Below are 13,335 nucleotides of genomic sequence, written 5' to 3' on the forward strand. Positions count from 1 at the left end.
GCCCCATTATTATCACAGTAGAGATTTAATGGGCTGGACACATTCGGGAACACACCAAGCTCAATGAGGAAATTCCTTATCCAAACACCTTCCTTCGCGGCTTCCGAAGCCGCGATGTACTCGGCTTCTGTCGTAGAATCGGCCACCGTCTCCTGCTTGTAACTCTTCCAACTAACAGCACCACCATTTAGCGTGAACACAAATCCTGATTGTGACTTTGAATCATCTCTGTCGGTTTGGAAACTAGCATCGGTGTAACCTGTTACAACGAGCTCCTCCTCACCTCCATAGACGAGGAACATATCTTTAGTCCTTCTCAAGTACTTCAGAATGTTTTTCACCGCTGTCCAGTGACTCTCACCTGGATCAGATTGGTGTCTGCTTGTCATACTTAGCGCATATGAAACATCTGGGCGAGTACTTATCATTGCATACATGATAGATCCAATAGCCGAGGCATATGGCACTCTACTCATGCGATCTCGCTCATCAGCAGTCGAAGGACACTGAGTCTTGCTGAGATGTATGCCATGTGACATAGGCAAGAACCCTTTCTTTGCCTCTTCCATGCTGAACCGCTTCAACACTTTGTCAATGTAAGTATCTTGGCTTAAACCTATAAGCCTTCTCGATCTATCTCTATAGATCTTAATGCCCAGAATATATGCCGCTTCCCCTAAGTCCTTCATCGAAAAACTATTTTTCAGTGAAGTCTTTACGGACTCAAGCATAGGAATGTTATTTCCAATCAGTAATATGTCATCCACATATAAGATTAGAAATACTACAGAGCTCCCACTAACCTTCTTGTAAACACAAGACTCTTCTTCGTTCTTGGTGAAGTCAAACCCTTTGACTACTTCATCAAAACGAATGTTCCAACTCCTAGATGCTTGCTTCAATCCATAAATGGATCTCTGAAGCTTGCATACCTTTCCAGTATTTTTCGGATCGACAAAACCCTCAGGTTGTATCATATACACGTCCTCAGCTAGGTTTCCATTCAGGAAAGCTGTCTTGACATCCATCTGTCATATCTCATAATCGAAATATGCAGCTATAGCTAGAATAATCCGAATGGACTTAAGCATCACTACAGGTGAGAAGGTCTCGTCGTAGTCAACTCCTTGAACTTGTCGAAAACCTTTTGCGACAAGTCGTGCTTTATAGATGTGAACATTTCCATCCATGTCCTTTTTCTTCTTATAGATCCACTTGCACTCTATGGCTTTAACACCATCAGGCGGGTCAACCAAGTTCCAAACTTGATTGTCTCCCATGGACTCTATTTCGGATTGCATGGCATTCTGCCATTTTTCGGAGTCTGGGTCCATCATTGCTTCTGCATATGTCGCAGGCTCATCATTGTCCAACAATGATATTTCCCGCATTTCGCGGAGCCTTGCTGACCTTCGTGGTTGTGGCGGTGCTTCTCTTGCCATGGGTATCTCAACTTGTTCTGCTACGTTAGCATCACTTATTGATTCTTGCCCGATCGGCTCATCTTGAACTTCTTCAAGATGCACTGTCTTTCCACTCTTTTCTCCTTTGAGAAACTCTTTCTCTAGGAAAACCCCGTTCCGAGCGACAAACACTTTGCCTTCTGATCGGTTGTAGAAATAATATCCTAAAGTTTCCTTTGGATATCCCACAAAAATGCACTTATCCGATTTGGGTGTGATCTTGTCCGACTGAAGTCGCTTGACAAATACTTCACATCCCCAAATCTTTAGAAAAGACAAACTAGGAACCTTTCCAGTCCATATCTCATATGGTGTCTTAACTACGGATTTAGATGGTGTGGCGGAACTGCCCAACTTAAGCTGGTTTAAGTGCGCCTAATCGCTGTCGGAACAGCAATTATCTGAAACGCACCTAAAACAGCTTAAGTCCGGTAGTCCGTCGAGTGTCCCTAGGACTCCTCGAAGGATCCACGACGTGTCTCATAGCCATACATCAGGATAATATCCGCGATGGGATAATATCAACAAATATTACATTTCTAAAGACAAAACATAGGTACGTTATATTACAACTATAGTTTGAAATAAACTTAATAGTGCAGGTTAGCGTGTTTCTAAGAAGTTAAAACATGAACCAGTCCGGAAGAAAAAATAAACTTCTAAGTTTTATTCTAGAGTATCATGAGACTCATAAGATACCCTAGATCTTCGGGGCTTCCTCTTCGGTGGGTCCCTGCTGGCTTTCTGAAAATAACAACAAGGGATCCCCTGAGTACGAAGTACTCAGCAAGTCTTACCCGACTAACCAATATAATAGTTTTCTTTGGAATGCATGTCAGCCTTTGGGTGTGCTTGGTTGACACAATTTTGCTGAAAAAGCTTACTATAAGTGAGGCCTTAGTTTTATCTTTTATTTGAGTTAAGTCATTACCTAACCATTCTAGATGATAACAGAAGTAAAAGCAATCACAGCGGTTAAATCATACAGTACTTGTCAACAGGAGATTTTATATTGCATGAATTTATACTACGATGCTCAACAGCGATCAAGTGCATTCATAACCGAGAATTGCGGCGATCCGGACCTAATTACATCCTGCAGGAGAGTACCCTGATCACCAGCTATATACGACTGTACAGGTTGTACTAACAACCTCTCGATTAGCAAAGTCAATGATTAGGAATACGACTACCCGGACCCAGGGATGCACCCCCACATGGGACCCCACGTCTGGCCTGATCTCCATGTGAGTTTCAGGCTACACCCCTGCCAATCTCCAGCACGTCAAGCGTGGGTACGAAGCATTCCTGATCATAGAATTTACTAATCTACTGGGCTTTACTGGTCCCATACCTAGTAAGTGATCAGATGCTTATCACTTGATCAAAAGTTAAGACACGAATCGGTCCTTAACCAGATTAATCTAACAGACAGAACTACATCTCTAGCTTCTGTCTGTTTCCATCTTCCAGACTATCCTTTATAAGCAACCTGTATGACTTAAGAGTTTTTCCTTAAGGTTGGTAAACCAAGCATGTAAGCAAGTAAGCAATTCTAGACTTGGGTAGTTTCTAAGATTTGAACAAGTGGCAAAGATGTCCTTAAATCAAGGCATGATCATACACAAGAATAGGTTTCAAGCAACTCCTAGACTTAGTGCATACATATATCAAATAACCGATAATTGGACACATGAAATAATAACTCCAAAATAGATAGGTATAAATGCACCGGGGCTTGCCTGGGATCAACAAAGGTTAGTTCTTCGAAAAACTTCTTTATTAAAAGAGGTACTCCACACTTCGCGAATGTTGTCCATCTCCAGCTGAATTCCATGAATTCCTCTTCAGGAGTTGTGACGTCTACGATTCAGTATATGTAGAAGTTAGAGATGCAAAACTTTTTGAATACAAGGCTATACAACTTTCCTTCATGATAAAGTTGCAAGCCAACAAGGACTATACAATTTATCATGATAAAGTTGCAAGCCAACACACAAAAACCCCAAAGATTAACCCACCATTTTTATTTCCTTTACTAATCCTATCTTAGACCTTTTTATTTATTTTTAAAAGCATTATAATAATTTTCTAATCTCAAAAACCTAATTCCTATGAATTAATAATAATTTGTGGATAATAAAGCATTTTTCCAGTTTTATACATTTAATAAAGTTTAAGCATTTATTTAAATACCTTACATAAAAAGGCATTAAATAAATACCTAAATTTTTATTATTTTCCCTAGGATTTAAGAATTTTAATGCATCAAGGAAAATAAAACAATCCTAATAAAATTGGTTTCACTAATTTTGGACACTTCTAGAATTTCCTGTGAATTAAATGGTGAAAACCGGATTTAATCTATTTATCTAATAAAGGAAAAACCTAAGGTTTATTTAAAACCCCCGGCCCAAACTTCTCTCACCTAACCTTCTTCTACCCACTATCACTTCCACCTAGGGCCCATCCGGCCTCCTATCCTCCTTCCTCTCTTCTTCACTGACAAGTGGGGCCCACGGCCGAAATCTTCCCTTGGGCCAAAAGGTGGCCCGTCAACTTAACCCCCTCCTTCTCTCCTCTTTCTCAACCGCGAGCGGCCCACTTTTTCTTTTCTTTTTCCAATGACCGGCCTGCTAATCCGGCCCATGGCTTACCTTTCATCCGCCGGCCCACCAAACTTCTTTTCTCTTTTTTCCCCTGGCGCACGGGCTTGCTGAACTTGGCCCAATCGAGCGCCCGGCCGGCCTGCCTTTCTTACAGGCCACAGCCCAACTCCCTCCTTCTCAACCATGTGCCGGCCCACTCTTTTCTTTCTTTTATTTTCTCCTGGGCCGCACGGTTCATTTCCTTCCGAAAGAAAAACGGCCCACCGGCTCTCCCTCTTTTTCTTTACACAGCGCGGGCTAGCTGGGCCGTCGCCTCTCTCTCGCCCAAAACGGCAGCTGGCCTTTCTTCTTCTTTTTCTCCCACTCCCACCTGGGCCTCCCCCACCGGGACTTGGCATCACGGCCCAAGCACACTCGACCGGCCTGTCTTCCTCACAACCCCCTGGCGCATCTTCTTCCTCCCTGCGCTAAAACAGGGGCGCACGCCGGTGGCAAAAACGGGACGGCTCCGGCCAACGGCGGCTCGCCGGCGGCCGAGCCGACCGGGGCGGCGGCGCCCCAGGTCAGGCGCACCTGCGCCCACCGCCCGCTCGCCGGGAGGCGGCCCGAGCCGGCCCCTCCACGGGCGGCTGCGGCTTGGCCAACCGCCGGCCATGGCGGCGCACGGAGGCGGCACGAGGACGACCGGCGGCGCACTCTACGGCATCCACATGACCCAAGCACCCCCTAAACCTGATCAAACGAGTGAAAGAAGGGGCGGTGCGGAGGGCTCACCGGAGGACAGTGGTGGTGGCGGGCGGACCGGTACGGCGGTGATTCGGAGCTTTCGGAGCTTTGACGGCGAGGAACTACTGAACGGAGCAGCGTGGGGTGTTGAGGAGGAGCTGACGGAACCTTGGGCGGATGGAATTGCAAAGAGGGGCGGCGGCGTGGGTGAATTTGGCCGGCGGCGGTACTGATTCACTCGAGCTTGATTCCTGTCGATGTAAAACGGCAGGGTGAACTGGATAAGTGCGGGAAGCAACGTCGTGGTCTTTCACCGTGCCACGTTCAGCTTGGCTCGTGGTAGGCGACGTGGCGCAGCGGTGGCCGTCGCGCTGGCCGACATGCGCGAGAGCCGGCGGCGGCACGGCATTGCCGCGCTGCTCTGTTTCTACTGCCTTCTTCCCTTTATCTTCCCCAATCTACAGGTTCAAGCCTCAAAAATCGGCAAATCCGAACCCAATCTCTCGAACATCCCTTAAGCAATCTTGTAGATTGATCCGAGCACTTTAATTGATAGATGGGCCTTTACCCGAGATGAGCACCCTAAGGTCGAGATTTTTGAGCTCCAATGTTTCTGTCGACTTGTACTGAACTTCAGCGATTCAGTTCGACAGTTCACAAAATGTGGTCATTTACCCTTCTTTGGCACCAATTTCAGTAGCCCAATTGTATTCCATATAGGCCAATCATTCTCTATTTGTGTTCTACAACTAATAAGGATTCCATTTTGCACCAGAAACCATATAACCTTTGCACTGGATTTTCCTGAAATTTGCTCCAAACATTGCTAGTTAACACTGTTTTCAGACTTAGAATTTCTGCAGCTCCAAGAGTTGGCCGAAATAGCTAGAGTGCTGACTTTGAGCTTTGATTTAAATTTGATTCTTTCACTATCTCTGAGCAACAACACCTTATTAAACATGTCCAAGGATCATAATTCACCGCTGTCTAGTTGCCTTTGCTCACTTACTTGAAAAATTGGGCAAAATTCGGTTTCAAAAATAGATACTCATCATGTTTTCCAGACTTAAGAGTTATTTCAGCCAGGAGCTCGAAATCTGCTCAGTTGCTAACTTTTGGCTCCAATTTGAATTCAAACCTTCCACTTTCTCTGGACAACAACTATTCATTTACCTTCTCCATAGTCCATATTACACTAATGTCCAAAAACATATGCTCACTTTTAAGGAAATTTCTCCAGAAATTGGTCCTAAAGTCAGGTACTCAATACCATTTTCAGACTTAACCAAAAATTCAGCAAAGCTGCCGATTGTGACAAAGTGCCAAATTTAGGCCTCCATTTGAAATGGTTCCCTCTGCTATTCCTGATCAACAACACTCAAACTGTGGAGTCCAAAGCTCATACTTTAACATGGTATAGTTGTCCTGATTTACTTATTTGAGAAATTTATCAGAATTCAATTTCCAAAATGTACTCTGAAGCTGTTTTTCTGATTTCCTGTTTTCGTACGGTGAATAGTAAACGTAGTTTTTCATTTCCTTCTCTGATTTCTTTTGAGTGTTTAGGATCAAATATTATTCCAAATTGTTGACCCTTAAGTTCAAATCATCTTTACACTTCCACTCTATATTTTCGCCGAATTTTTCTGAATTTCAAATTCAAAATTCAAATTTCGGCCAAATTTGACCCGAATTTGATTTTCGGTCAATTCCTTTTTCTTTTCTTCTCGAATTGCTTTCAATTCCTCAAAGTCACTTTGATGACTAAAAATGGCGGGTGTTACAGATGGTACCCTATTAAGTGTGAAAGCTGCTGTTTCTAGAGCGTATCCCCAAAATGACAACGGTAGGTCCGACTGGCTCATCATTGATCGAACCATGTCTAACAAAGTTCGATTACGTCGCTCGGACACACCGTTTCTCTGAGGTGTTCCAGGCGACGTAAGTTGTTGAACAATTCTGCAACTCTTTAGATGATTGCTAAACTCGTGGCTCAAATACTCGCCTCCACGATCAGATTGTAAGGCCTTAATTTTCTTGCCACGCTGATTTTCAACTTCATTCTAAAATTCCTTGAACTTTTCAAAGGTTTCAGACTTGTGCCTCATCAAGTAGACATAGCCATATCTACTAAAATCATCAGTGAAAGTTATGAAGTATTGGAATCCTCCTCTAGCCGTCGTGCTCATTGGTCCGCATACATCACTATGTACAAGTTCCAACAAGTCTACTGCTCTCTCAGGAAATCCTGTGAAAGGCGTCTTGGTCATCTTGCCTAGCAAGCAAGCCTCACATGTCTTGTATGATTCAAAATCAAACGAAGTTAGAAGTCCATCAGAATGGAGCTTCTTCATGCGCTTTTCACTTATATGACCCAAACGACAATGCCACAAGTAGGTAGGACTTAAATCATTAGGCCGAGGCCTTTTAGCACTTACATTACAGACAGGTGAACCATCAAGATTTAAAACAAATAATCCATTCACAATGGGTACAAAAGCCATAAACATATTATTCTTAGAGATCACACAACCATTGTTTTCACTCGCAAATGAATAACCATCCTTCATCAAACATGAAGGAGACAAAATGGTTCGACTTAAACTAGGAACAAAATAACAATTATTCAACTCCATAATAAATCCTGACGGGAGGTGGAGTTGCATCGTTCCGACGGTCAACGCAGCAACTCTTGCATTATTGCCCACGCGGAAATCAACTTCTCCTCTTTCCACGCTTCTACTTCTTATCATTCCCTGCATCGAATTGCAAATATGAGCAACCGATCCGGTATCAAATACCCAAGAATTAATAATTGTATCAGCGAGAAATATGTTGTCTATAACATTAACAACAAGTGTACCTGAGGTAGAAGTACTCTTACTTCCGCCATTCTTCAACGAAGCTAGGTACTGCTTGCAGTTTCTCTTCCAGTGACCAAGTTCATGACAGTAAAAGCACTCTTTGTCTGGAGCAGGTCCAGGTCCAGCTTTAACCTTGGGCGCTAGGTTTGGCTTGGACGTTCCAGCCTTGCCCTTCTTCTTCCAAGAATTGCCCTTCTTCTTAAAGCTAGGCTTGTTCTGTACAGCCATCACATGGCTGGTACTAGCGCTTTTCTTGATGTCCACCTCTGCTGTCTTGAGCATACCACACAGTTCATTCAAACCCCTCTCCGTCCCATGCATATGGTAGTTCGAGATGAAGTTCCCATAGCTAGGCGGAAGAGATGGAAGAATGAAGTTAGTGGCCAACTCTTTGCCCATTGGGAAGCCCAGCTTCTCCAATCGCTGAGTGTAACCAACCATCTTGATTACATGTGGTCCTACTGCTGTGCCTTCTGCTAACTTGCACTCCAGAAAGGCTTTGGACACATTGAACCTTTCGGTCCTAGCCTGTGTCTGGAACATGTCCTTGAGCGCCACGATCATATCGTGTGCCTCATGATTTGTTTCGAACTGCATCTGCAGCTCGGGTTCCATGCAAGCAAGCATAAGGCAGCTTACCTCAAGATTAGCATCAAATGCCTTCTTGTAAGCAGCCTTAACGGCAACAGATGCATCATCAGCAGGTACTGGTGGTAGTGGGGTGTCTAGAACATCTTCCTTTTTATCAGCCCTGAGAACAATTCTCAGGTTACGGATCCAATCCGAGTAGTTTGTTCCATTCAACTTGTCCTTCTCAAGGACCGAACGCAAAGCAAACGAGGTGGTGGTGTTGCTAGGTGCCATTTAATCTACAACAAAAGTAATGCAAAATACACTAAGACAAACGTATCCATGATTGAGCAAATTACATTAAACTATTTTAACAGAATCTACTCCCACTAAAATAAATATCCCTCTATTGAAACTTAGTGATTCAGGATCCACAACTAACAAGTCTACTAGTGAGCTTTAGCATCACCACTAGCAAACGAGGTAGATCGGTAAGCAACTTTTGCTAATCATATCACATATGACTCCTGTTGTTGGGTGACATCTCTATGTCTCGGCGCCCAACCTTTATGCCCCAAGGTCCTTAACCGTTAAGATAACCTTGTTAAGCAAACCAACCCTTATGCGTGTAAGTGTCCGACACAAACCCGTCTAGTCAAGGAAAACTAGTGGCACCCTAATTTCATAGACCCACCACTAATTGTACAAGACATGGGATGGTGCAAGTTTTAGTTGGGAGGGCATACTAACTTAAACTTTGTGAGGGATCGTTCTACTTCTAACATCACAGCATGCAGAAAGTAAAACATAAACAGAATAGCATTCACACAGCTGTGACACAGTATCTCCATAGAACCTGTTCACCATGGTGATCTCCATCTCCATGTTCCATGTGCGCCATCCTCCTGGTGATGAGTCCTCCAAGAACTAGAGCATGCTATTACGCCTAATAGCTAGTAAAGAATCTAGTAATGAAGATTACATAGTTGCTTGGATCATCACAGATTGGTACGCAGACCATTAAATACAATAAAGTGACAACACATATAGCTCCTGCCGTGTTGCCGTACGCGCGACACGCAGGTCACGAATGAGTTACACACATGCATCACATACACAAGGGGGCCATACTGATCACAAGGTACATACATACATCCTGCAAAACAGAGGTAGGCGTCCTAACGTTCCAAACTTCGGAGGCCCGAAACTCCATCTTCCAAGCCAAATTTGGGAAATCTAATTTCGCCGAAAATGGCAAAGCGGTTGAATTTCATGTGTAACTTTTTCTGTAGATCAATTTTCATATAAAATTCGCCCTGATCCAAGATCGTACCGAAAAGTTACGGCTGATTTACCGAAGCATACGCAAACGGCAAAAATCCCGACCCCGGCAGTAGATCTCATCTACTGTTGCACATCTAATGCGCCTGGCGTATGACCCTGGATTTCGATTCGACCAATCATATTGATCTTCGCTCACTGCAACTGGATTTACGTGTATCACTTAACTCCGATGGCGGAAACCGACCGGTAGGAGTATGTCGTTACACTACCATTGCAGCAAGGGCACGAAACCAGAACATAGATCAAACGGAAAACTCGCATATCTCCATATGCACACATCCCGAATCCAAAACTAAGCAGCTACGGCTCTGATACCACTGTAAGGATACGAGGTAGGCTACACTAGCGCAAATCAAAATTTCTACCGCGTATAACCAGGAAGAACTGCCGTATAAGGATCACGGGATTACCACTCGACGCACTACTGGTGCGGAAGATGTAGATATGCGTCGATGCAGTGAAGACGATCACGTAGTCGTACGTAGTCGATCGCGTCACGTCTAGCAGCTCCTCAGCAGCTCGTCCACGTGCAGCAAGATCGCCTCCGGTGCCGCGGCTTGTCGTCGGCTCGTCGTGGCTCATCGGCGGCTCGTCGATGGCTCGTCCAAGTGCTGCAGGCGCAACACCTCCAAGGTATCCACACGTGCAGGGAGGAAGCGTCGCAAGCCAGACTGCTAGATCCGCGAGTTGCAACAGGCGAGGGCGTGGGAGGCGCGGCAGGTGTGTTTCGCCAAAAAGGTGTGAACCCTAGGGCGCCCCCACCCCTCTATTTATAGAGGTTCCTGACGGGCCTCTGGATCCGAGGCCCATTAGTACTTCTAAACCTAATCCAACTCGGATCTGATCTGAATTGGGCTTCCAGCCCCTTAAGTGTGTGACCCTATGGGTTCGGATACGTATAGACATGGCCCGAGTACTCCTACTCGGCCCAATAGTCGGTAGCGGCCTCTAGCAAGACGTGCCAACTCCTATACGCACACGAAGATCATATCAGACGAACCATCACAACATAATATACATGCTATTCCCTTTGCCTCATGATATTTGGTCTAGCTTCAAGCCGACCGCTCTTTCTCGATCCTGTGATCCGGAATCCCTTTGTAGGTTAACTCTTAACCGTACGTAGCATGGCCATGCATTTTCGGATCCGATCACTCGAGGGGCCCAGAGATATCACTCTCAATCAGAGAGGGGCAAATCCCATCTTGATTGACCATGTCTCATAGCATGCTTCTTGACAAACCTGTAAGCTACCTTTATAACTACCCTGTTACGGCGTAGCGTTTGATAGCCCCTAAGTAGGTCGATCCACATCTAGAATACATGCGACAATCTCAGGTCTAAGGACAAAGCGTATATGTTGTTTTAAAGAGAGAACTACTTCTCGTATTGGGTCAGTCCTAGCACATGTCTCCACATGTGTCCACATTATTAGTTCAACATCTCCATGTCCATGACTTGTGAAACATAGTCATCAACTAATACATGTGCTAGTCTAATATTCATGTGTGTCCTCACATGAACTCCGACTAGGGACAACTTTAGAATAACCATACAAGTAAAGAGTTTCGCATACAATTCACATAATTGCAAATCAATTCAAGTAGCCTTTAATGGATATTCAATGAACATAATATACAAATCATGGATACAAATGGAATATCATCATCTCTATGATTGCCTCTAGGGCATACCCCAAATCCCTCACCTAGAATTATCAGGCTACTTACACCCGACCTGGAAACACGGAAAACCTCGCCCAAGTCCACCAGCAGAGTAACGAAACTCTCCACGAGTATTTCAACCGCTTCTTCGACAACTGCAACAGGCGCGTTGAAGACCGCAATGTCATCTAGTACTTCTGCACCGGCATCAAGAACCGCTCGATGTTCTGCACCATGTTCCAGGCTGCTCCCAAGATGGTCGGACACATGATGCAGATCGTCAACCTTCAATCCGACGCAGATAAGGCCGATAACGTCCAATTCGAGGATGACAAGAATCACCATAACAACGACTACGAACCGCTGACCCATCAAGACCACCAGCACTAGCCCCGGTCGGAGCCCTTTCGATGTCGGAACATGGCCCTTGAGGTCCTCGCCGCCGAAGCTGACCCTGTGAGGCAGACAACCTTCCTTCAGGAGGAGTTTGATGATACGTTGAATGCCCTATGCCCCTTCCACAAGGACACATGCCACAATCTTCAGGATTGCACGGTCCTCAAGAAATAGCTCGGTGCCCTGGTGAAATATAAGTGGCCTCGCGGGAACGACTACTGCTAGGAAGATAACTACCGCGACAATCACCATCGCGACGACCGCGACAACCTCCATCGTGATGACCGTGATGACCAACGCAGAGAAGAGCACCATGACCAGCCCAACCCCGATGCCAATCAGGGCGCTGAAAACAACAACGGTAAGTTCCAGCACATCGAGTGGGAAGTGAACATCATCATCGGTGGCCCTAAAGCTTTCTGTAGCAACCGCAAGCACAAGTTGCAAAGGTGGGAAGTGCACTTCATTTCCGTCACACCAGTCCAGTATCTGCGCTGGTCGGAGATGCCCATAACCTTCTTTAGGAAGGATCATTGGGTGCACCTCCAGGACCCCAGGTCTTACTCGCTAGTGGTGTGTCCCACCATAGACAGAGTCCTCCTCTCCAAGGTGCTGATCGATGTCGACAGCGGCCTGAACATCATCTTCATCAGGACCCTAAAATGCATGGACTTCAACTTGGAGCGGCTCCTAACCTATGAAGACTTGTTCTACGGCATAGTACACGGCAAAGGATCCTATCCTATTGGGAGAGTCATCCTGCTGGTCACTTTCGGTACCCCTGACAACTATCACACTGAGCACCTCCCCTTCAAGGTTGCCAACTTCAAGACCTACTACCATGCCATCTTTGGCAGGCAAATGCTAGCAAGGTTCATGGAAATTCCCAACCATACCTACCTCATCCTCAAGAAGCCGACTCCAAACGGCATCCTCTCCATCTTTGGCGATGCTCAAACGTCCTACAAGTGTGACACAGAAGCCATGCAGCTCACCGAGACCCTAGAATACTCAGCCAATGCAACCATGATGCTCACCGAGTCCAAGTAGGTAGACCAGAGTTAGTTGACGATCCTAGAGGTGAGCCCAATGCCCATGGCGCTGCAGCCTGACCAGCAAGTCAAGAAGATCAGCCTCGGCTTGGAAGACCCCTCCAAGACGGCCCTCATCGGGGCCGGCCTCACCCCCAAATAGAAAGACGCACTCACCAGTTTGCTCTGGGACAACTCAGACATATTCGCGTGGAAACCAGTCGATATGCCCGGTGTCCCGCGGGAGCTGGCTGAGCACTCCTTGGACCTGAGCAAGACAGAAAGGCTGGTCAAGCAGAAGCTTCGCCATTTCGCTAAAGATCTCAAGGAGGCCATTAGGGTAGAAATAAATAAGCTCTTAGCTGCTGGTTTCATTCATGAATGTAAGCACCCCAACTGGTTAGCAAATCTAGTCCTTATAAAAAAGAAAACCGGTGAATGGAGAATTTGTATCGACTACACCGATCTCAACAGGCACTGCCCTAAAGACGCCTTCCTTCTTCCTCACATCGACCAGAGTTGTGGACTCCACGGCCAGTTGCACCCTGCTATGCTTCCTCAATTGCTACTTGGGCTATCACCATATTGCCCTCAACCCCGCCAACCAAGATAGGACTGTGTTCATAATGCCCTACAGCATCTAGTGCTACAACACCATGACCTTTGGG

The 13,335-nt window shown here is 45.6% G+C and overlaps 1 protein-coding gene across 1 annotated transcript; it reads left to right on the forward strand.

Annotated features, from left to right (window-relative positions):
- The first annotated feature begins 11,660 nt into the window (after positions 1 to 11,660).
- Positions 11,661 to 12,686, forward strand: LOC106804206. The gene is made up of 2 exons (XM_014804863.1): positions 11,661 to 11,795; positions 11,862 to 12,686. Exons 1-2 carry the CDS (start codon positions 11,661 to 11,663, stop codon positions 12,684 to 12,686), a joined length of 960 nt encoding a protein of 319 aa, XP_014660349.1.
- The last annotated feature ends 649 nt before the right edge of the window (positions 12,687 to 13,335 follow it).

This window comes from Setaria italica, chromosome III (assembly GCF_000263155.2).
Source record: "Setaria italica strain Yugu1 chromosome III, Setaria_italica_v2.0, whole genome shotgun sequence".
Lineage (NCBI taxonomy): Eukaryota > Viridiplantae > Streptophyta > Magnoliopsida > Poales > Poaceae > Setaria > Setaria italica.

Coding starts and splice junctions, on each gene's coding strand:
- LOC106804206 (XM_014804863.1), top strand. CDS start 11,661: ATGGCCCTTGAGGTCCTCGCCGCCGAAGCTGACCCTGTGAGGCAGACA. Junction 11,796..11,861: donor ACAATCTTCAGGATTGCACG/GTCCTCAAGAAA, acceptor GACTACTGCTAG/GAAGATAACTACCGCGACAA.